This window comes from Pteronotus mesoamericanus, unplaced genomic scaffold (genome assembly GCF_021234165.1).
Source record: "Pteronotus mesoamericanus isolate MK-2021 breed Mesoamerican mustached bat unplaced genomic scaffold, CSHL_Meso_final scaffold_21, whole genome shotgun sequence".
Lineage (NCBI taxonomy): Eukaryota > Metazoa > Chordata > Mammalia > Chiroptera > Mormoopidae > Pteronotus > Pteronotus mesoamericanus.
Genome location: NW_026555310.1, coordinates 4,100,814 through 4,126,049, shown reverse-complemented (window position 1 = coordinate 4,126,049; position 25,236 = coordinate 4,100,814). Strand labels below are relative to the sequence as shown.

Here is a 25,236-nt window from a genome sequence, read left to right as displayed (position 1 = left end):
CCATTCCAAAGACACCTCTTCCTGCCTCACTCATGGCCTGTTCTCAGTTTCATTCGCTGGTTCCTCCCCTTCTTCCTAACCTCTTAATGTTAGTGAGTGTTCCTGGGTTTTGTTCTTGGTCCTCTTCTCTATTTTTTTCCCATGACTGAGCCTGTCCAGTCTTGATGGCTTTAAGGACTGTGTAAGAAACCATGACTCCCAAATGTGTATGTAGCCCAGACTTTTCCCCTGACTCACAGACTTGGGTACTCAGCAGTTTCCTCAATGTCATTATCTAATAATAAGATATTAGTTGGGTATCTAATAATATTTCACAGTTAGAATGTCCAAAATCCATATCAGATAGCATTAATGATTAAAAAAAACTGAGTGATGTGCATCAGTTTAGAAATAGGTGGAGATCAAAGATTGGTCTTTACAACTCTAGTGAAAAGTATTGCTTTATTTTGAGGATAGGTTTTCTTCTTAGTTCCAAGCCACTTGTACTGTACGCTCCCTTAATTAGTGTGGGCTCCTGAAATATACTTTCTCCTTTTTTCATTTCCTTTTGTTTCTTTCTTTTAGAGCTTAGATTTAATGACAAGTGAATTTGAGTTGTAGGAAACAGATCAGTTTTTCTGAAAGTAAAATTTAAATTCTTTTTCCACCTCCATCCTTCATCATAGTAAAACCAGTTTTGTTTTTTTTTTTTTTTTTTTTTTAAGGTATCATCTTTATCAGAAAGTGAAGAATCTCAGGACTCATCTGATAGTATAGGCTCCTCACAGAAAGCACACGGGATCCTAGCACGGCGCCCATCTTATAGGTGAGTACTCTCATATCAAACCCTGCGTGTGCTATAAAACCAAATGATTTCAAATGGTGCTGTGTAAAAGCAAACTATATAAAGATGGAGCGTGTGCTTATTTAGGAAGGGAATTGTTAAGACAGATTCAAGCCAGATTATGACAGGCCCAAGTTGCTGTGCTGAAGAAGAATTTAGACTTAACTTTTGGCAAAGTATTATATTTCCACATTTACTTTTACATGGTTAACTTTAATAGCAGTATGAAAGAAGGACTACAGATTTTATGGATTGAATTACTTTGTGTTCCCTTTCTAAACTTCCTTACTCTGGGCCCTTGTTCCTTATCTGTCCCTTTGCTGAAACACATTGTTCTACATTCTGTATAACTCCTGCATATTCTTGAAGCCTTACTTCTTCCTGGAAGCCTTTTCTGATTACCTTCTTTCCAACCCCCCCAAGACTGCCAGGAGCAGATTGTGTCTGTCTTCTGTGGCATCCTTTTGCTGACCCCTGTTACAGTACTTACCTCATACTGTTGGAAATCCAGTCCATGTAAGGTCATGGTCCATATATTATTTTTTTGTGATCCAAGAGCCTAGCAAAGTGACCATACAAGATTAGTATCAGTAATTTGATACTAATTTGATAATTTGTTGAATAAATGGAGTGCTGGAAGTAGTACAACTAATTGACAGAAAACTGTTGAAATAATCTGGGTGATTTCGTATAAGTAGCAGGATGGCTCTGGAGTGGGTGGGCTTGAGACAATGCTGTGGTAGAATTGACAGACCTGATGACTACACAGATGGTAGGGGAGATAGGACAGATAGACAGGGGACTGAAAGGATGAAACCCTGTCTTTGAAACATATAAACAAATGCAGTCAGATTTTTGATGTTATGAGAGAACTACATCTACGTCATTCCTACCTGGTAGAATGAGTGGAAAAGACTGTAAAAGATGTGGTTTATTCACCATCAGTCTGATCAATTTTTTGAGATAGGGACAGGGAGGAGTTTTGCAAGTCAGGGAAATAGCTTTTAAGGCTGAGGGAACAGGGTACTCAAAAGTAGGTTATATAGTAAGAAAAAGGTTGGCCTGTTCTGGGAATTGGGAATTTAAGGTGCAAGGAGGTAAGGAGAGGTTTATCAAGAAAAGGTAAACAAAAGTCCGATTACTGAGAACCTTGTTACAAAAAGGAAGAAAAAATGCCAGAGGCAGAAACATGTAAGAAAGGAATGGTCTGTTCGTTTGCAAATTGGCCCCTATATACAGAAAGTGAGCAGAGACCAAAGAAAAACACAGACCACTCCAAATTGGTAGGTGGCAGGTTTAATAAGCAAGAGAACTTACACTTTTCTTACGTGGCTGCACAATGAGTAGAGCTTTTCCCTGCCCCATCAGAATCTTAAAAGTTTATATAGGGTTCTTAAATGAGTTCAGTCACATATGGCATTATGTGTGAGTGATCACCAGCCAAACTGCTCTGAGTTTAGTTTCTGGCTGCTGCAATTTGGTCCTTTTTCGAGGCATCTGTATACCAGGCCGGCATCAGCAGGAATTTCCCTCATTCCCTTTCGACAGGCCTCGGGGGCCACCGTAGGAACAGGGGCAGGAGTATTTACTCCTCTACAGGGTGGCACCCACATTTATAGAGACATTGAGCTGGCCGAAGGTGCTCCTCTGCTGCGAATAAGTGTGCCACTTAGTCACAGTGGAGGTTTGTGCCATGGCAGGGGTGAGTCACTGGTGGCTTAGGATCAGATTGTGGGCAAGGAACTTCTACAGCAGGCGGAATTTTAGAAAGCCACCACACACACACATACACACAGACACACACACGCACGCACGCACGCCACACCCATGCCCGCCCCCCCCGCCGGGCAGCCCAAACTTTTTTTCTTACGTCTCTGTGGATCGTGTTAGTTTATCTGCTGGACTGTTTACATTTCAGACATGATAAGTTTTATAACTTCAAGGGACAGAGAAAGAATGCAAGTTCTCTCCTAGGAGTTTTGTGGTATATTTCTTTATTATCACAAGTCTAGTCTAATTGCTATTTGAAATTCTTCTTTTTATTAAGATAGAGTGCAGCATGGGACATTCCATCTCTTTTATTGTCAATCACCACACATGACCCCCTTTGCTCTCCTTACTTTCCCAGGGAGTCTGCCTCTTAGCATCCTAATCAGGCCTTGTCACAGCACTCAGATCTTAATACATGACAGCTTGTGACCTCTTAGCTTTGCAAAATGACATGCTATGGTCCCTAGCTTATTATTCTGCTCTCCCACCTTGTCTGCTAGTCCCAAAGCTAGCAGTGTAGTGGACATTCTCCTCTATTCTCAGCCCTTCCTCCAATTTGTCAACTCAAGCTTTAGCCTCTAGCTGGGCATGGTGGCCAGCCAAACTGCCCACAGTATAGGCCAGCCCATTGCGGCAGCCATCTGTTTCTCTTCTTTGCCACAGTATAGTATGTATAGTTTTGTTCTTGTTTTTAAGTAATAAAGCAGCCAGCATTTTCAGGGTACCCCATGCTCACTTAGTGGTCCACAAGCAACTAACACACAGACCAACCCTTCCCAAATAGAGGTTGATGGCCAATTGTTTGTTTGAAAACTGGCCCTGGTACACAAATGGCAAGAGGAGACCAAAGGCAGAGGTAGACCACCCCAGATTGGTAAATGACAGGCATAATAAGCAAGGGAACTTACTTACAAAGCTTGTTTTGGGTAGCTGCAAGATTAATAGATCTCTGCACCTCTACCAGAATCTTAAAAGTTTATATAGAGGTCCTAACTGGGTTTAGTCACATTTACATTCAGATGGTCTCAACAACACCTTACTCTTTCAAGACTATGTCCTTGGAACAGCTTCCACTGTGGGAATAGTAGGCAAAGTGTACATTCCAAGGACAGAGGAGAGGATGAGGTGGTTTTTTTGTTTGTTTTTTTTAAGAAAGGGAAAGGGAGGGAGAGAAACATTGACCAGTTCCCTCTTGCATGCTCCCTGACTAGAGACCAAACCCGCAACCCAGGCACGTGCCCTGATCGGGAATCAAACTCATAACCTTTCGCTTTGCAGTATGACGCCCAACCAACTGAGCCACATTGGTCAGGACGGAATGAGAAACATTTGAATGGACAGGTTCAGCTTGTGGATTTCTTCAAATGTATAACCAGAAGTGGAAATTCTGGGTCATAAGGCAGTTCTATTTTTTTTAATTTTTTGAAAAAAGTTTCTCCATACTTTCTTAATAGTGGCTGCACCTATCTGCATTCCCACAGTAGTGCATGAGGGTTCCCTTTTTAGGGAGATGTTATTTAAATGTTCTAACAATTAAGGATGAAATCTCTTGAAATAAAATGTAAAAATAGGAACTCAGCAAAAAAGAAAAGGAAAACATAGAAATTTTAGAGCTGAGAAGTACAGTAACAGCAATAAAACCTAACTGGATGGGTTCAGTAGGAGAATATAAATAAGGAGGGAGTCAACTTTGAAGATAGGTCAGTAGAAATTATCCAATCAGAACAATAGAGATTAGAAAAATTAACATGTTCTCAGGGTCTTATGAGACACTACCAAAAGATCTAACATTTAAGTCATAGGACAGGAAAAAGTATGTTGCAGAAAAATATTTGAAGAGATAATAGCTAAAATGTCCCCAAATGTGGTGAAACCTACAGATTCAAAAAACTCAGCAAACCCTAAATAGGATAAACACAAAGAAATTCCTACACAGATATATCGTACTCAAACTGTTGAAAACTAAAGACAAAAATCTAATGAGCATCCAGAGAAAATGACACATTACTTACAAGGGAACTGTGTGAATGACTACAGATTTTGCATCAAAACCCATGGAGGGCAGAAGGAAATGAAATAACATTTTAAAGTGCTGGAGGGGAAAAAAAACTGTCAATCCAGAATTCTGTATTTAGTGAGAGTATGGAGGTAAAATAAATAGTCTCAGACAAAGAAGGAAAACAAAGAAAAATCATTGAGAGCAGACCTGCTCTAAAATAACTGCTAAGAGAGTTCTAAAGACAGAAAGAAACTTGGAAGGTTAGAAAAGAAGAAACAGCAAGATCTGGGCAAATATAATGGGTTCTATTGAATTCTTTAAAATATATTTGATGGTTAAATAAAATATGACATTGTCTGATGGGGTTTTCAATGTGTGCATATGTAATATAAAGGACAGCTACCTGGTGATCATATTGGAAAGGTATCACTATGTTTTGCACCTGAAAGTAAATGTTGTATGTCAACTCTAATTTAAAATTTTAAAAAATATATAACTACAACATAAAGGAGGGGAGGATAAAGAGATGTATTATAACATGGTGGTATGGTTCCCAAGGTTCACTTGAAGTGGTAAAATAATGATTCTGAGGAGACCAGGTATCTATATTGTAACACTGTAGAACAACTACTAAAAATACCATGCAAAGAGATTTGTTCAGATATACAATAGATAAATTAAAATGGAATTCTGAAAAGTCTTCAAATAACCCAAGAGACTATAGAAGAACTTAAAAGTAAAAACAAAAAAGCAAATAATAAAATGGTAGATAACCAATATTAATAATTATATTAAGACATGTCTTATATTCACTAATTAAAATACAGATTATAAATTTATAAACCAGTATTCCTCATGAATCTAGACACAAACTCCTCAACAAAATAACAAACCAAATCCAACAACATACAAAAGGTATATACACTGATCAAGCAGAAGTTATCCCAGGAATGCAAGATTGGTTTAACATTTGAATGCATCATATTTACAGAAAAAAACTTACAATTATCTCAGCACATAGAAAAGCATTTAACAAAATCCAGTACCCTTTAATGATAAAAATGCTCATCAAACAAAAGGGAGTTTCCTCAAGCCTAATTAATGATTTAAGGCATCTACAAAAGCCTATAGCTAATATCATATTTAATGGTAAAAGATTGAATGTTTCCTTTGTAAGATTAGGAACAAGATAAGGCTATGGATGTCTGTGCCCACTACTTCTATTTAACATTGTACTTAAGCAATTAGACAAGAAAATGAAATAGAAGGCTTCCAGATTTGAAAGGAAGGAATAAAACAATTAGCAGATGATGTGATCTCATATACAGAAAATTTTAAGGAATTCATTAAAATAAAACTAATGAAAAAGTTCAGCAAGGTTGCCGGTTACAAAGTCAATTTACAAAAGTCAGTTGTAATTCTATACAGTGGCAATAAACAATCCAATCATGAAATTTAAAAAAAAAATTTCACCTATAAAAATGTATAAAATACTTAGGTCTGAAAACAAATATATAAATTTAAATTATATTTAGGTATAAATTTAACAAAAAAAGTATGTACTGAACACTACAAACTTTGAAAGAAATTGTATAAGATCTGATTCTGTGAAAAATGATCACTTCTCAGCCTTTTGGCTAAGATCTAGCATAGAGATCTACAAATAAATGAAAAAGCATCCCAGGTCCATCAGTCAGAAGACAGAACATCGTTAAGACAAATAACCCAATTAAAAAATGAGGAAAGCCTTGACCAGTGTTGCTCAGTTGGTTGAGTGACATCCAACAAAGTAAAATGGTTGCCGGTTTGTTTCCAGGTCAGGGCACATGCCTGTGTTACAGGCCTGGTCTCTGGTTGGGTCGTGTGCTAGAGGCAACCAATTGATGTTTCTCTTACACACTGATATTTCTTTCCCTCCCCTCCCCCTCTCTAAAAATAAGTAATTTGTTTTTAATCTTTTAAAAAGATGACAGGTTGCTGAGTAGAGAATAGACTACAGCAAGAGAAGGACAGATGAAAAGGAGGACCCGTAGAGGCTATTGTAGTTGCTAGTCAAGAAATGGTAGATGCATGGACTGGATGTGGCAGTGGAGGTGTTGAGGGTAGGTAAGAATCTGAACTATATTTAAGATAGAGACAATAGGATTTGCTCACAAATTGGCTATAGGTTGTGAGAAATGAGAGGGTATGACTCCAGAATTTGTGGAGAATACAGTTAATAATTACTTAAGTGGGGAAGACTGCCAGTGATGGAAGGATATCTGACATTAGGTTTTAGATGTGTTAAGTTTGAGGTGCCTGTCAGATGGAAATACTCCATACGTAATTGGATATAGGAGTCTAGAGTTCAGGAGAGAGGTTGGGGAAATACTGTTTGATTGGTCATCAGTATACATAGGGTATTGAAGTCCATGGGGCATGACTATCACCAGAAAGAATATACATAGAGAAGTTACCCAAAAGGTTCTCCAAGGTTGAGTCAGAAAGATGAAGAAAAATACAAAACAATGGCAAATAAATCTCTGAATAATATACAGTAAAAATAAAGTAATATATACAATTTAAATAATGTTCTTCTCTGAGGGGGAGAAAAGGGACAGGGATTGGTGGTGACGTTGATGTATATATAACTTAATTCCTATTAAAAATAAGATTTGAAGCAAATACGACAAAATACTATCTATTGATTCTTGGTATATGATATGTAGGTGTTTTATTTTCTGTACTTTTCTTTATACTCAAAATGTTGCATAACTTAAAATGAAAAAGAAATGGGCACAGTATTCCAGTCTTATGCTAGGCTGGCTGTATAAGACCAGGCAGGCAGCTTGTTAAATGGATTCTGGAGCTCTGTCCTGCCTGCTCACGTAATCATTGGGCTACCAGACAGGAATCTGGAGTCAATAAAAACTTCAGATGACCCTGAGACGTAAGCCCATTTAGAACTACTGTGACTATTCTACAAATGCCTAACAGAGCTCTCTCAGACTGCCATCTCCCTGTCTTTGGTATGGAACTTGTGCTAGTACAGTCTATGATTTTATTAGCTCTGGATGGGAAGACTGTGCAGAGTAAGGAGACTAAGCTGGAGAATGATCTTCAGCATGTTATGTAAGAACAGCTGAAGCGACTAAAATTATTTGGCCTTGAATAAACAGGATCCGTAACAGTTGTCAAATACTGCGAAGTGGGGCATGGATGTAGAATTAGGGTGAAGCTTAAATTTCTCTAGCTTCACTGAGTGGAACCATCTTTTTGGGTCAAATAAGGGCTCTAATAATTGTTCAGTAATTGAATGGTTTGCTTTTCGGATGCCTTATTCCTAGAAGTAGATGTGCTTAGTAATGTAGAGAAGGAATTCCTGCCAGGCCTGGAGGGAGGGCTTAGGTAACATGAAAGATCTCTCTCAATACTAAGGGGGTTTTTTGTGTGTGAATCTGTTTTTGCTGTTGTTTTCACACAAGTACATTTCAGTTTTCTGATTTTTCTACAATGAACATGGAATTCTTGAGTAAACATTTTTTCTTTTTTTTCCCAGAACAAAGAATGCTTATTTCTCCCTCCCCCAGTTGTGTTTTGGAAGACCTTTTCAGTAAGGACTCTCTTTCCATCCCATTCCTCTCATGAGTCCCATTTTACCAAGTCTGAGGGATCCCTCTGGGATCTTATTTACCTCTCCTTGTTAAAATAGGCAATTTCTCACTCATACTCTGCATTTTAATGGTATCTCTAACCTTGTTTCTTTCTGTGGGCTTCTCTTCTACTATGGAGTTGAAGGTTGAAAAGTTAATTTTACCTTTTTAAAACAAGGTCACTAACACTATTTAGAAACTGTTGATTAATGAAACCCCTCATAACGGAGCCATGTCTTTTATAAGGGAAGTGACATTTTATACCTCTATAAGGGCCTTGTGCATTGAAAGGCACTCTCTATGAGTATTTTTTCAATTTCTCTTTCCAAATAGTCATAAACTAAAATATAACTAGCCTGCAGTTACATCATAACAGAAGTGGACAAAAGGATTCCTTGACACATTTTAGGTGTCTAGTAGATTACTGTACTTTTAACCAGACATTAAAAAGTTTTATTTGGCAATTTATTTTTATAAAGCCAGTCACAATACCAACGTTAATAGAGTTCTATTTTTCACAGAAAAATTTTGAAAGATCTATCTTCTGAAGATACACGGGGCAGAAAAGGAGACGGAGAAAATCCTGGAGTTTCTGCTGTCACTTCTATGTCTGTTCCAACTTCCATCTATCAGACTAGCACCGGACAGTACAGTACGTACAGGAAAAAATTTCCACCTGATAGACACATAAAAACTAACCTTCCCATGTAAAGAAAGGGTGTGTAGAAAGACTATCATATTTTAATAGTGATGATTATTTTTAATAGTGATATTAAAAAATATCATGAAAGGATAACATTTTGAACCAGGAATAGTACAAAGTACTTTTTCAGCAATATCTCACTCGCTCCTTACAACTTATTGATGTAGGCAGGGATAAATTTATGTGGGGACTGAGGCTTACAGAGTTAGAAAATGTCCCTAAAGTCACACACCTTATAAAATGATCCACTTAGTTTGGGGTAAAAGTCTGTGAGTTTTGACAAATGCATGGACTTGTCTAACCACCACAATCAAGATATAGTTCATCACCCCAAGAAATTTACTTAAGATGCCCATTTGTAGATAAACTCTCCCTCTACTCCTAACCCCTGTTCTTCGAGTCTACAGTGGAACCTCAGTTCTCGAACTTAATTCATTCCAGAAGTCTGTTCAAGAAGCAATTTGTTCGAAAACCGAATCGCGCCTGAGAGACGCGTGACTAAACATACAGGTACGCAAGGGTTGTCAAGTCAAGAACTGAAGTTTTGTTCAACAGCCAAGACTTTTTCTCCATGAACAACTTGGTCAAGAACCAAATTGATCGAGATGGGAGATGTTTGAGAACCGAGGTTTGACTGTAATTGGCTCTTGCCACAAAATATGTTTCCATCTGACCACTTCTCACCATCTCCAGTCACTGCTGCCACCGTGGCTCACACCCGTCCAGGTTACGGCAGTCGGCGTCCGGTCGGTTACCGTGCTCCCACTCGCGGTCTACGAGTTTTCCACACTGCAGGCAAAGTGACTTATTTAGAATGTCCATTAGATCACATCCCTCTTGCTCACAATCCTCCAGTGATGTTCTGTCACACTTAGAACAAATCTTACAGGGCATTCCATTCAGGATCTGGCCTTGCCTACCACTCTGATTTCATCATCTCCTGTCACTTGATGGCGTTCTGGCCACACAGACTTTCTTGCTGTCCCTTCACTTCAAGAAACTTGTTTCTCCCTCGGGGTCTTTGGAGTTGTCATCCCCACTGCCTGGCACGTTCTTCTCATGGCTTGTGTCCTCACTCCTGCTCTGCTTAAATGTCACCTTCTCAAAGAGACTCTTTTAAAATTCACTGTTCCTCCCCTTATTTTTATTTTCTAATATTTTTATTACACTTCTTTAAAAAGCACATACTTCAATTACAGGTTGTGATTATTGATTAGCTTATTTATGAAGCTGATGTGGGTAAGTTCCTTGAGGGAGAAAAACTCTGTCTTGTTCACAGCTGTATCCTTGGCGTATAGGGCCTGGATTTCACACAGGCTTTCAGCAAAATTTGTTGTGAATATATGATTTAAAGAATAAAAATAGAACATCTCCTTACAGATACATAGGAAACTGGGAATAATGATTGCAAGGAAGGAAATTTGGGAGCAGAGATCAAAGGCAGGTGGGAGGTTCACTTTCATTTTTAACAAAACTGAATTTATTTATTTTACTGTATGCATGTATTCCTATTGACCTGCCAATTTTTTAAAAAAACTTTGTTTTCAACTACAGTGGATACTCAGTACTATTTTATATTAGTTTCAGGTGTACAGAATAGTGGTTAGACAGTGACATAATTTACAAAGTGGTGCCCCTGACAACTCAGGTGCCCACCTCCACTGTATATAGTTATCGCAGTATTATTGACTCTCTGCCCTGTGCCGAACTTTACATCCCCGTGATGGTTTTGTAACTGCCAAGCTGTATTGCTTTCTTTTTTTTCTTTTTTTCTTAATCCTCACCTGAGGATACATTTATTGATTTGGGGAGTAGGGGAGAAACATCCATCGGCGCCCCAACCAGGGATCAAACCCGTGCAAATTTTTGGTGTACAGGACGATGCTCCAAACAACTGAGCCACCCGGCCAGGGCTACCCAGTTGTAGTTCTTCATCCCGCCTCCTTTTTCACCCAGTGCCCCACCCCCTGCCAGATTTTTTAAGGTACTATATTAGCAAGTCCACAGGGAATACGTTCTTAGTGGATGCCTAAAAGCATGCCAACCCCTGTTACAACATACTTTTTTCCTATACATACAGTAACTAGTATTTAGGACAGCACGATCCAACAGAACTTCCTTAATGATGGACGTGTTCTGTGTCTGCGTTGTCCAGTTCAGTAGCTGCTAAGCCCTGTTTGACTATTGAGCACTTGAAAGGTGGCTGGTGAGACTGAGAAATGATGTTTTATTTTAATTTTAGTTACTTTAAATAGCCATATGTGGTTAATGGCTACTGTATTGTACAGCACAGATTTAAGAGTAAATACGTTAAACAAGAATAGGAAGGTATGTTGCAAAAATGAAAGCAGTTTTGATTTATCACATGTTTAACATCAAAAGCTATACATCTGTGAGTGTAATTTCATATATTTTGATATATATTAATACAGCTGACCCTTGAACAACATGGGGCTTGGAGTGCTGATCCCTCATGCAGTCAAAAATCTTTATATAACTTTTGACTCCCCCAAAAACTTAATTACTAATAAATAACAGCCTACTGTTGACCAGAAGCCTTACTGGTAACATAAACTGTCAATTAACACATTTTATATATTAAATGTATTATATACTATATTCTTAAAGTAAGCTAGAGAAAGAAAATGTTATTAGGAAGATCCAAAAGAAGAGAAAATTCATTAACAGTACTATATGTATTTATGGGGGGGGACTCACATATAAATGGACTCACTCAGTCCAAACCTGTCTTTTTCAAGGATCAATTATATATATCAGGCTGTGTGAGCACAGGAAAAGATTAGGAAGGATGTGCACCAAAAATACTGGTTGCCTCAGGGTGGGAGTAGGGGGCAGCCAGTGACATAAGTAGAGATGGGTAATGGGATATTTACTTTTTATTTTATCTATATATTTATATAAATATATGTGTGTTGTGGGGAGGAGACTGAAAGTAATTGCTAATATAAGTTTAAAAACAAATCTCTGCGTGCAAACAATTTTAATGTCTTTATTTCTAGAGCTCTATAACTTAAAAGTAGTATGTGGTAATATTTGTTGTGTGGCAGTGGGGGCAATAATTAGAAACTCCTGAAGAATTTACTTTTTTAAAGATTTTATTTATTTTTAGAGAGAGTGGAAGGGAGAAAGAAAGAGAGGGAGAGAAACATCAATGTGAGAAAAACATCGTCGGGTCGCCTCTCAGTCCTCGGGCCTGAAACAATTATTTTTTATTAAAACACATACAAACAACTGTATATTTTGGCTTCATGGAAGGCAAAGTGTATGATGGCGGTAGGGGGTGTTACAAAATTGTACTCTGAAATGAGGGTATAGAGCCGAGCATTAGATTCTGAAGGGGATTTATTATGTGGGACCTGCATGATGCTAAAATGTTTTCTCTTTGGTTATGCACTATGAGCATTTCATTAAAGGTTTCAGGGGAAATTAAATTCTACATTAACTTAAGTAGAATTCAGTGAGAAGTGCTTATGGGGAGCTTAGTAATATGATCTATATAGTAGCTTTCTAATGACCTAACTGTATTGATGAATTTTGGGAGGAAATGACTGAATACATTTTTAAAATATCACAGTGACATTTAATATGTCTAAGAGCAGTTACCACTAGAGAACGGAGCTAAGAAACAGTATGAAGCTTTTTTTTTTTCATTATGTACCCTTTTTTATCCTATTTGAATTTTTCCTGTGGGCATACTTACCTATTAAAAAATATTTTTGTTACAGTCTTCTTTCTGCCTGTTTTGAAAAAAATTACAAACTGTATTAATGTTTCCTTCTACTTGTTTTTCCTTTAAAAGTTAGCCATCAGTGCCCTCTTAATGCTCCAGAGCTGCTGCGACATTAGCAGTTAGCATGGAGTGGCCCATAGAGCCCAAAGTGTGCTGTGACCAGTTCTGCTGTAGAATATGAGGTTAAGATTAGTGCATCAGAACCAAAAAAGAGATGCCATTTTATTTCTTTTACATATAGTTCACCCACAGTAATCAGCAGTTGTCAAGTGGGACTATTTTCAAGCCTGTTTTAATGGTGTATGCGTTTGTTTGGTTTGTTTGTTTTTTTTCATGAATCCTTTGCAATTAATGTATTGTATAGCCTTATAATAGCTCTGTTCTCTCTTTGGTTAAAGTTGCCATTGCCCCAAATGGAGCCTTGCAGCTGACCAGTCCAGGCACAGATGGAGTACAGGGACTTCAGACACTAACCATGACAAATTCAGGCAGTACTCAGCAAGGCACAACAATCCTCCAGTATGCACAGACCTCTGATGGACAGCAAATACTTGTGCCCAGCAACCAGGTGGTTGTACAAAGTAAGTATGTTTAAGTGTCTATGGAAAGCACCCCAGAGCACTTTTAAAGACACTTATGAATTACCTCATTCTTTTGACCACACAGCTGCATCAGGAGACATGCAGACATATCAGATCCGTACCACACCCTCGGCTACTTCGCTGCCACAAACCGTGGTGATGACATCTCCTGTGGCTCTCGCATCTCAGACAACTAAGACAGATGACCCCCAGTTGAAAAGAGAAATAAGGCTGATGAAAAACAGGTGGGTAGTCAAACTGCCGTGCCAGAATGGTGTCATTTCTGCAAATCTCAAAATGGAACCAGATCTTAACTGGAATTGTATATTAGAAGTAAGGAGAGAGGTTTGTATCAGCCTTATTTCACGAGTGTTGGATTATGTCTAGCTTACTTTCAGTGGATCCGTGAGTTCCTGTTGCTCACTCTCTTTATTTAGTATATGACCTAGAGTTCTTCCATGGTTATTATGTCCTTTGAATAGCACTAGTAAGCAAAGCTCTTCAAACAATGTATTTTGTTCTTGTTGGGCTGACAGAGTTAAATGAAAATAATAATCTGCTGCCACAGCAAGAAGAAAAAAGAATTAGTAGGATTCTGCCTAATACCTAATTTACTTACTGACACAGATATGCCCTTAACAATTAATTTTGATCACTAAAATAGACTGGTAATTTAACCCCCAGAAACACTAACTTTCATTTTCAGCGTATTTTAAACATAGCTCTATGCAGCATACGTACAATCAGGCATGATAAACCACTGCTTCTTTAAGAAAAAGAATATAATGGGTAGCCTCCTACAACGTGTTCAAGAGGGAAAAAAGACACCAATAAACTATATTAGGAACAGAAAAAGGCAAACAACTGCAGATCCAACGAATTTTTAAAATTACAACAGGATCCTATCTTCAGCTCCTCACCAATAAGGTACAAAATTAAGATAAAAGGATGATTTTTCTAGAGCAATGAAAGTTACCATAAAAGGCCAGGTGGATGCATTTTTTCTTTAACCCTCACCAGAGGAATAGATATACTGATTTAAGAGAAAGAAAAAGGGAGGGAGTGTGGGAGGGGTAGAGGGAGTGAAACGTCAATCAATTGCCTCCCATATGCACCCCAACCAAGGATCAAACCTGGAACCTAGGTATGTATCCTGACCAGGAATTAAACCCGCAACCCTTTGATATATAGAATGATGCTCCAACCAACTCAGCCACCCAGCGAGGGCCAGATGGATGCATTTAATTGAAGATAAAATGTTTCTTTACTAAAAACTAAGAGCAAACATCACTGTAAATGAGCTTGGGAACAAGGCAAAGACTGTTGTTTTGGAAGTCCCAACAAATGCAGTAAGATAAGGCAATGAAGTTATGTAGATATCAGAACTTAAGAATTGTGCTTCTTTGCTTATGATATGATTATATACCTAAGCAACCCAGAACAGTTGTTAAAATTTTGTTACTAGAATGAGACTTCTCTTTCTGGTAGTATGACCTTGGTTACATATTTTTAAAGCTTGATAAAATGTAAAAACCATACTTTTATATAAAAACCATACTAAGTAATAGGATGAGCCTGCAGGAAAGTAAGAGAATTCTTTTGAGGTTAGGAATGAACCAGAAGCACACGGCCATGAGGTTAATAAACTGATGCAGCCCTTATATAATTTAGGGATACATTTAGATCTTGTGATAGGTATAGCTTTAGTATGCAGAGGAAACTTAGGGACAGAGCCCGGGACCCCTCTGTGCAAGCTGAGAAACTGGACATGAGGTCAAAGCCCAAGTAGTGCTACACCAATAAGCTTAGAATTAAAATTTTAAAATGGGTTTGGCTCCATAGTGCCCCAGTTGCTTGGAAAAAAGCAGTCTCAACCCAGACTTTAGTGAATTCCCATACACTGAGCTCTAAAAAAATGAGCTGAAAAATCACAAACTACCCAAGGAATTAGGGCTCCATCGTGATAGGCACCAAATCCTTATGTGATTTTCACAAAAATCTTTGTAGTATAAATAATATTACTCTGCACCTCTGCCCCCTTTTTGAAATGAGGAAACTAAGGCCTAGGGAGGTTAAGTTACTTACCCGAGTTTACATTGCTTAGTGGTAGAGGTTGGATTTAAACTCATGTGTCCAGGTTTCAGAGTCCAGAGTTTTAGATAATTCTACACTGACTTTCAGGAGCAACAGTGAGCAGGAAAAGCAGACAACAGAACAAGTTGTGTAATATTTTCATTTATCTAATGGAGAAAGAAATAGTATATATATATATTTAAAGAAAAAGATGTCCTTGAAAATTATCAAAGATCAAGAGACCATAAAATGATTCTAAAAATTGGAAAAATGAAGAAACTATTATTAGCAAAGATATATTCCTCTGCTTAGAATATCCAGGAGAATCATCTACACACTATTTATTTGAAATCTTGAAGAACTCGTGTGAACTGGAAACTCTTGCCAGTTTAGTGAAACAGGAAAAGCGGGGGGGGGGGGGGGGCGGGAGGGGATTACAAGGATTTAAATGGAAGAAGTGGCGGCTCTCTCTATGGAGCATGCCTTCCCCTTTCCCCACTCCCATCCCCAGGAGGGCTTTCCTTGACACTCTCTCCTAAGCTCCAAGGGCCTTTTTGCCTCTGCAACTTGTTTCCTTAGCCCATTTCTTCTACAGCTCACTTCTACCTCAGTAACTTTCTAAATAAACTCTTACAGTTTGAGTCTTGACTCTGAATTCTTAGCCAGAGCTCAAGTACCAAGGTTACCAAACCTAGGTACAGTCTGACTGCCCTGGCCTTAGTACCTGGTGCCATTCCATTGCCAACACTGCCATTTTGTACAGCTCCTGGGAATACTTTTCTGATTAGTAGATGGAATATTGCCCAGTTAATGAAACACTGAATAAAACCAGTTGCTTTAAAAAAAAGAAAAACTATGACTATTTTTTATATAATTGCCTATCAAAAAGAAAGAACCCCGACTGGTGTGGCTTAGTTGGTTGGGCATTGTCCCACGAAGGAAAAGGTTGTGGGTTCAATTTCTAGACAGGGCGCATACCTGGGTTGCGGGTTCGGTCCCTGGGAAGGGCATGTATGAGAGACAACCAATAGATGATTCCTTCTCTCTAAAAATAAATAAAATCTTAAATAAATAAATAATCCCCATAGGTTTATAGGAAAAATTATTAGAAGTAATGAGTGTTTAAGGTTTCTAGATATAAAATCAGTTTTCAGAACTCAATTGTATTTCTTTATATTAGCAATAGAGAGTTTGGTAAATAATTGTTTAAAAGGCATCATTTATGTTATCAACAAATAAAATACCTGCAAATAAATATAACGAAAGATATCCAGGACATTTATGGAAAATATTGTAAAATGTTTTTGAAAGACATGAAGGAAGATCTAAACAAATGGAGAAATATACTGTATCCATAGATTCAATGCAATTCCAATCAATACCCAAACGGGTTGGTTGGAGAACTTGACCAGTAGATACTAAAATTTATAGAAGAGTAAAGGGCCAAGAACAGCCAAAATACTCCAGACAAAAATAAGGTGAGGAGATAATCAAGTGTTATTTAAAGTTGTGGTAATTAAATAGTGTGACACGGGCATTGAGATAAACAAAATGGCCAGTGAAAGAGCTCAGAAACGGCCCCACGCACACACGAGTCTGATGGAACAGTCAGGACAGGTCATGAGGGAAGGACGGGCTCTTCAATAAATGGTGCTAGGGTAATCAGTTACTTATATGTGGGGAAAATACCGGATTCCTTCATCATACCATGCACAAAAAATAATTCCAGATGGATTTAAAACAGAAAAATAAAAGGTGAAATTTTAAAACTTTTAGGTGAAACTATAGCATCTCATGGTTTCAGATATAGGGAAAGATCCCTTAAAACAACAAACACAAACATTAACATAGGAGATTAATGAATATTCATTAAAATCAGTAATTTCTATTCATTAAAAGATAATGTAAAATAAGTAAAAATATAAGCTTCAGACCTATAGAAGATACTTGGAACATATCTAGCCCCCCCCAAAAAATGGGGGCAAAAATATAAAGATCTTGTAAGAAAAATACAATCTGACAGGAAAAAAGTTGGCAAAATATATAGATAGGCATTTAATAATCATACGAAAGATCATTCACCCTTATCAGTAATCAAATAAATGCAAATTAGTACCATACACTTTAGGTAACTTCTATAGCTCACTTCTGTCTAGCCCCACCCCAATCAGGAGCTGGCAAGGATTTGAAGAACGAAATTCACTGCTTATGGGATTGTAAATTGGTGCAGCCACTGTAAATTAATTGGCCCTTTTCTTGTACAATTGATGATATGCCCTGTGTGTGACCCAGTTGTTTTACTCTGTGTATGTGACTGAGAGAGACTTTTGTAGCAAGTATGCATAAGAATGTTCATAGCAGCAGAAATAGGAAACAACCCAAATAACCATCCATAACAGAATGGGTACCTAAATTATGATTCAATTTATACAACGTAATAGTGTTAATTTGTAATAGTGGAGTGAATGAACACAATATCATGAATAAATATTAGAAAAATAAAGTTGAGTGAAAAAAGCAAACTGCAAGAGCATGCATAAAATATGATATTTTATAATAAATTTTTGAAAATAAACTAAATGATACATAGTTTAGGAGAAATAATAACCTGGACTCCCAGTCAAGATGGCAGCATAGGTAAACATGGCTTGCCTCTTCACACAGCCACATCACAATTACAGCTAAACTATAGAACAACCATCACTTAGAACCATCAGAAATTGAGTTGAATGGAAGTCTGACAGCTACAGAATTAAAGAAACCACATCCATCCAGACTGAGCTGGTAAGCTAATGCCATATCTGAAACTCCATCAACATGGGTAAAACTGTTTGACCTGCCTTGGAGATCCCCAGAGACTCTACCCCACACCCAGCTTAAGGGCTCACCCAGGCTGCTTTTCCATCTGAATGGTCTGCTCTTAGCTCAGGTTCCACACCTTCCTAAATCCTCTCAAACAAGCAACAGCTGGCCTCAGTGAGCCCCAGGCCCACCACTAGGAGCAGTCATCACAGATTGCTTACAGTTCAGGCAGGGTGGCCCTGGGCAAAACACAGGTGGTCTGTCCACCTGGGAAACCCCAGAGCCTGCGCACCCAGTGGGCAGCTACAGACCACATCAGAGCACCACCACCCTGCCCCTACACAGCTGATCCTCTATAGGAGGGCAAAGGTTGGTGATAAGTGGTCACAGCCAATCCTTGCAGCTGGCTGGCATGAGTAAATCCCTCCCATTGATCTGCCAACAGCAACCCAGGCTCAACTGCGCAAGGAGAGTGTACTCAGCCCACAGGAAGGGTGCACCTGGAATACCCAATTTGGGTGATAGAGGAGGCCGTGCCACTAGATGCTACAGGACACCTACACAGTAGACCACACCACCAAGACAGGAAGTCAAAGCAGCTCTACCTAATACATAGAAACAAAGCCAGGGAGGCTGCCAGGCGAGAAGACAAAGAAACATGGCCCAAATGAAAGAACAAATCAAAATTCCAGAAAAGGAGCTAAACAAAATGGAGATGAGCAATCTATCGGATGCAGAGTTCAAAACACTGCTTAGAAGGATGCTTAAGGACCTTAGTGAGGACCTCAACAGCATAAAAAAGATGTAGTCAGAAATGAAGGATGCACACTAATTGAAAGAAAGAACAATTTACAAGGAAACAGCATTAGAGTGGATGAAGCCAAGACTGAAATCAATGATTTGGAACATAAGGAAGCAAAAAACAACAAATCAGAACAAGAAGGAAAAATGAAGGTAGTGTAAGTGTGAGACAACTTCAGGCGTTCCAACATTCACAGCATAGGCCCGCCAGAAGAAGAAGAGAGCAAGAAACTGGAAATCTATTTGAAAAAATAATGAAAGAAAACTTCTGTAATTGATGAAGGACATAGACATGCAAGTTCAGGAAGCACCAAAAGTCCCAAACAAGATGGATGCAAAGAGGCCCACTCCAAGGCACATCATAATTAAAATGCCAAGGGTTAAAAATAAAGACAGAATCTTAAAAGCAGCTAGAGAAAAGAAGTTAGTTCCCTCAGGGGAGTTCCCATAAGACTGTCAGCTGATTTCTCAAAAGAAACTTTGCAGACTAAAAGGGATGGACAAGAAATTTCAAAGCCATGAAAAGCAGGGTGCTACAGCCAAGATTGCTCTATCCAGCAAAGCTATCACTTAGAATTGAAGGGCAGATGAAGAGCTTCCCAGACAAGAAAAAACTAAAGGAGTTCATCATCACCAAACTATTATATGAAATGTTGGAGAGACTTATTTAAGAAGAGTAAGATGAAAACTATGAACAATAAAGTGGCAAAAAAAAAAATCTATCAACAATTGAATTTAAAAAACTAAGCCAATGAGAAGAACAGAGACAGAATCATGCATACAGAGAGCATTTTAATGGTTGCCAGATGGGAAAGGGTGGTGGGGGAATGGGTGAGGAGGTGAGGGGATTAAAAAGGATGCTCGGCATCACTAGCCATCAGAGAAATGCAGATCAAAACAACAATGAGATACTATCTCACACCGGTCAGAATGACCATCATAAACAGAGCAGCAAACAACAGGTGCTGGCGAGGCTGTGGAGAAGCGGGAACCCTAGTACACTGTTGGTGGGAATGCAGACTGGTGCAGCCATTGTGGAAAGCAGTGTGGAATTTCTCAGAAAGCTGAAAATGGAACTGCCTTTTGATCCAGTGATTCCCCTGCTGGGATTATACCCTAAGAATCCCAAAACACCAATTCAAAAGAACCTATGCACCCCAGTGTTCATAGCAGCACAATTTACAATAGCCAAGTGTTGGAAGCAACCTAAATGCCCATCAGTGGATGATTGGATAAGAAAATTACAGTACATTTACACAATGGAATACTATGCAGCAGAAAGAAAAAAAGAACTACTAAAGTTCGCGACAGCATGGATGGAACTGGAGAGCATTATGCTAAGCGAAATAAGCCAGGGGGCGACAGACAAATACCATATGATCTCACCTATAAGTGGAACCTAGCCATCAATACAAAGATGCAAGGAAAATAAGACCAGCAACACTGAAAGGAAAAGAAACCAACAGAGACAAGAGGGAAGGAGGGAGGGGGGCGGGGGGAAAAGGAAGGAAAGGGGGAAGTCAACATATAGCAAGGACTCGTGGACAAAACCAAAGGGGAAGGATTGAGGGGGGGAGGGGGCAAGGGAAAGTGGTGGGGGGAAGGCAGAGACAAATGTATTTGGAAAAATAAATTTAAAAAAAGGACAAATAGGTAGTTACAGAGTAGCCATAGGGATGTAAAGTACAGTATAGGAAGTGGAGTCACCAAAGAACTTACATGCATGACCCATGGACATGAACAATGGTGTAGGGATTGCCTGAGGGAGTGGGGGTGCTGGGTAGAGTGGGGCTAAGGTCGAAAATTCTGGACAACTATAATAGCATAATCAATAAAATGTAATAAAGTAAGTGATGCATAATTTAGGGTCATACACATACGCTAAAACTATAAAGATACACAAAAGATTTGAAGCTAGTAATTGCTTCTGGGCAAGAGGCAGGGGTATGGATGGAATCAGCACAGAGAGCCAACAGTATGGGTAATATTTTCTAATGATAAGCTGGGTATTGGAGTGCATGTGTTCATTTTATTATGCTTCAAAACATACCTATACCACATACAATCTTTGGTGTGTAACTACTTCATATAAAATTTTAAACTATGGTAATTTATAAGGAAATTTAGTAAGGTAGGGTTTTTTTACTATGAATTACCATCTTGAAAATAATAGGAAGTAATATTACATTCAGATAGTGACAAAAGTAATAAAATACTTAGTAAATTTAACAGGAAGGGCATAAGATCCACATTTTAAAAATCCTATTGAGAGGTAAAATAGTACCTGAACAAATAGAAAACACTATGTTCTTTGACAAAGACAGATAATAAATATACTCTTCCAAAAATCACAAAATTTAATGGTATTCAAATTAGAATCTTTGTCAATCTTTATAGAACTGGAGAAAGTAAGCAAAAAGTTTACATGTAAGAAATAAGTATTCAAGAACTGTCAACAACAGAAAGAGGTTACTTTGTCTTTTTAGGCATTGAAACTACTCTAAAGCCACTGTAATCAAAACTTGGTGTCAGCGAAGCAGCAATAACAAATAGCGCAGAGAGGCCAGAAATAGCTTGTTGTGCTAGTTAAGAAAACGTGTGAAGGAGGGCTCATTTAATAAAAGACACACAACTCCACATTTGGAAGAAAAATTATATTGGATTCCCATATTTTTATACCAGGGACAAAAATAATTCCAGATGTATTAAACACTAAATTGTGGAAATAAAGCAAAATTTCTAAGATAAAATTTAGAAACATAGTGCATGACATTTTAATTTAAGCCAAGAAAAAGACTAAAGAACATTTATGATACGAGGTAAAAATATGAGAAGTTAAATGATTAGAAAATAATGTAAAACCAGGCAAAGGATTAATAAAATATATATAATGCACAGAAAGTTCCTAAGCTGTTTATCTTTCTAATAATTTCTCACTGTAAAATAGCCAAAAAGTATGAGGGCACAAAGGGTATAAATAGACAATTTATATAAAAGCAGATCCAAAAGACCAATAAAATTTTTGAGAAATGCTCATCTCATTAGTATCTAGGGAAGTGAAAATTAACAAATGTCCATTTGGCAAAAATTTATGTACCAACATAGAAACTGTGTGTGTAAAAAAGCAAGTTGTAGTTAGTATCTACAGCACATAGTATACTCAAAATAACTTTTACTTCTATCTCTATAAAACTTGTATGTGACTTCATAGAAATATTTTAAAAGAATATACAAAACTGAGTATCAAGCACTTTTTGAATTACAATAAAATTTATTGAGAAAATTTATTTTTCAATAAATTAAAGAAAAATAAAAATTAATTTAAAGAATCTGTGGGTCAAAAATTAAGCAGAGGACCCATCAATTTCACTCCTTGGGATTTATCCAAAAGAATTAGGACATATGTTCCCAAAGAGACTAGCACAGAACAGGCACAGCAGCTAAAACTAGAAAAAGCCGAAGACAGTTAACAAATTGTGATGATATTCATACAATGAGATATGCCCCAAAATATAAAGGAACACACCAGCACCCAGCAACATGAATGAGGCTCAAAAATATACTGCATGAAAGGAGACCACACACAACAGTACACATTGTATAACTTGTTTGAAGTTATACATTAGGAAAAACTTGATTTATGGTGATAAAATGAGGTAGTAGTTGCTAGGGAAAAGGATTAATCAGGAACAATCATGAGAGAACTTTCTGGGACAAGAAAAATTTCTGTGTCTTGATGGATATGTGGGTTATTAGGTATAAAACTAATGGAATTCTACACTTAAGATCTATATATTTCACTGTATATAGATGATATCTTAATTTTTTAATGGGAAAAAAAAAGATGAACAGGTAAAATTGCTGAAGTGCATTTACCACTTAAAGAAGGTGAATTTTTCCTAACATTGGTTTTTAATGCTCCTATTTAGAGAAGCTGCTCGAGAATGTCGCAGAAAGAAGAAAGAATATGTGAAATGCCTGGAGAATCGAGTTGCAGTCCTGGAAAATCAAAATAAAACTCTAATAGAAGAGTTAAAAACTTTGAAGGATCTTTATTCCCATAAAAGTGTTTGACTCTTAAAGAAGAAAATACTTTGTGGACTTGCCTAAAAATTAGATGGATTTTTTCTTTTTAGTAGAGTTTTATAAATTAAAAGGTCAAAAATGAAGCTTTTATTTAGGCTTTTGCAACTCAAAAGATAAATGTCTTATGCAAGAGATCTGGTGACAGGATAAAGTGGAAAGTGATCTCAAGGAAGATGCCGGCACAACTGGAAGCTCTGTAAAGATCAGACATACTCAGACGCAGGAAATGGACTTTCACCGATTTCAATTCTCTAAATAACAGTAGTTGTCAATAATCCAAAAATGGCAGAAAAGATGAAATTTGGTAAATTTTTAAAAATAAATCAATTTATCCTGTAGGTTTACATTTCTTACTGTTGCCTAAAATTTATTTTTTTCAATTGTGTGCACGTGTGTATTTTACTTCTGCAAATAAAATCTAAATTACAAATATAAAAGCTAATACATAACTAAATATAAATAATTATGTGTTCTGATTATGTATACTTGTTCTATTGTCCAACCTTTTAAATGGGTGTTTAAGTTTGTTTATTGGACTTGAGAGTGTTTTCAAGACTGGGTTAAACAACTTTTGAGGTCTTGTCCTAACAAGCATCTAAGGTACAGGAATGGGGTTGTGGTGTTTTCTAACATTTTTTATCAGAATGGAAAAGAGAGCTGTTTAAAAGTTTGATACTTTTAAATAGTTTGCTTTTGGTTATTCTGGGAATGCTGATTTTCTACACATATATAACAAATTTTTTTGAATCTATTATGCAGTTGAAGATACGTTACTTACTGTTGTGCTTTAATAGAATGGAATGTTTACAAAGGCCCTTGAGGTGGTATGAGAGTATTTTTTAAAAGCCTTCTGAAGACGCACACCAAAGCTTTCCAAGAGGATTTTATAATCAATTTAACGTGAGGTTTATCAGATTCTAAAATAGTAGTTGTTAAAGCAATTTTATGTTAGAGACTATTTTGTAACGTAGTGAATGGTACATTTATAAAAGTGACTGCCAGTATATTTTTATAGCTAATCTTTATAAATTCTAAAGTTGAGTTTTTAATGATAATTTTAAATGTTTATATAGTTTAGTGAAAAAGATATTTTGCATCTCAAAGTATCATTTTTGTATGATGGGGAGTAAAGTTTCAGATTGGCTAATACCTGCCTTCTAAGTTTTGTATGCAGTTTTTTCAAAGTTCATAAATGCTGTCAGTACACCAGTGTTTAACTTCTGTATTCCAATTTCTATACACTTTGAAATTGTACTGCAAGACAATTGTGTGCTTCTTATACAATATGTATCATATTGTTGTCTATGAAATTAAAGGACATTTGATAAAATTAAGTTTGCTGAATGTAAAATATATTGTATAATATATAAATGACAAGCTTCCTGATAGCCATTCTGTTAATTATACTAAGTGTAACACATTTCTAGTTTTAAAGGAGGATAAATTTACAGTTCCGGTCTATATAACCTGTTTTAAGAGGGGCCATGCTTGTACGTTTTGATCCTTCAGAACTGATCACAGCCCTGACCGCTGTGGCTCCGAGTCGAGTGTCACCCTACAAACCCGAAAAGCCTGCGGTTTGACTCCCGGTCAGGGCGCGTGCCTGGGTTGCGGGCCAGATACCCCAGTCAGGGGGATGCGAGAGGCAACTGATCACACACTGATGTTTCTCTTCCTCTCTTTCTCCCTCCTTTCCCCTCTCTAAAAATAATGAAATCTTAAAAAAAAAAAAAAAAAAAAAAAAAAGAACCACATACAATAAACTAAAGGTAGTGAGATTTTTTTGTTGTTGTTCCACAAGTGTTTAGGACATGGTTAAGGGAGCCTGTTACATTGAAATCTTAATCCAATTGATAAATTTGATATTAACCCTAATAAAATATTTCATTAATGGGGTCTTTTAAGTGGGGTCTCCATTTACTTGGCAGCAGCTTATGAGAAGGAAAAATGTTTGCTCACCAGTAGGGTTACTTATATCACTTACTCTCTGGTAAAGCCAGTCTTAAATTGTGACCCATTCGCCTGAAGAACCGGAGGAGGTAAGGGGTTTTATCAAGAGGTGTTTGTGGTTTTTTTTTTAAAGATAACATTTTGGGTAGATGTCATGCTTGGCTGATATAGAGAGTCTAGTCCTTAATGCCTTAACCGCTGCACAGCCACAGATACTTGTAAAGTCCCCGCTGCCTGCAGACCCTGGTGTAGGGCCTTGCTCGCT

General features: G+C 37.5%; 1 protein-coding gene across 6 annotated transcripts in view; it reads left to right on the top strand.

Annotated features, from left to right (window-relative positions):
* The window catches only part of ATF1 (activating transcription factor 1), a 62,432-nt gene extending 38,077 nt beyond the window's left edge, over positions 1-24,355 (top strand). For 2 of the 6 annotated variants that reach the window (XM_054591113.1, XM_054591110.1), the window contains 6 exons: positions 705-805; positions 8,746-8,876; positions 9,369-9,437; positions 13,077-13,259; positions 13,345-13,504; positions 22,865-24,355. In XM_054591113.1, the coding sequence (XP_054447088.1) occupies positions 705-805; positions 8,746-8,876; positions 9,369-9,437; positions 13,077-13,259; positions 13,345-13,504; positions 22,865-23,009 (789 nt within the window). In that variant the 3' untranslated portion in view covers positions 23,010-24,355. Of the gene's footprint in view, positions 1-704; positions 806-8,745; positions 8,877-9,368; positions 9,438-10,258; positions 10,372-13,076; positions 13,260-13,344; positions 13,505-22,864 lie in introns of those variants that run through there. The other 4 variants (XM_054591114.1, XM_054591111.1, XM_054591116.1 and 1 more) reach the window with 3 other exon arrangements.
* Positions 24,356-25,236: the final 881 nt, after the last annotated feature.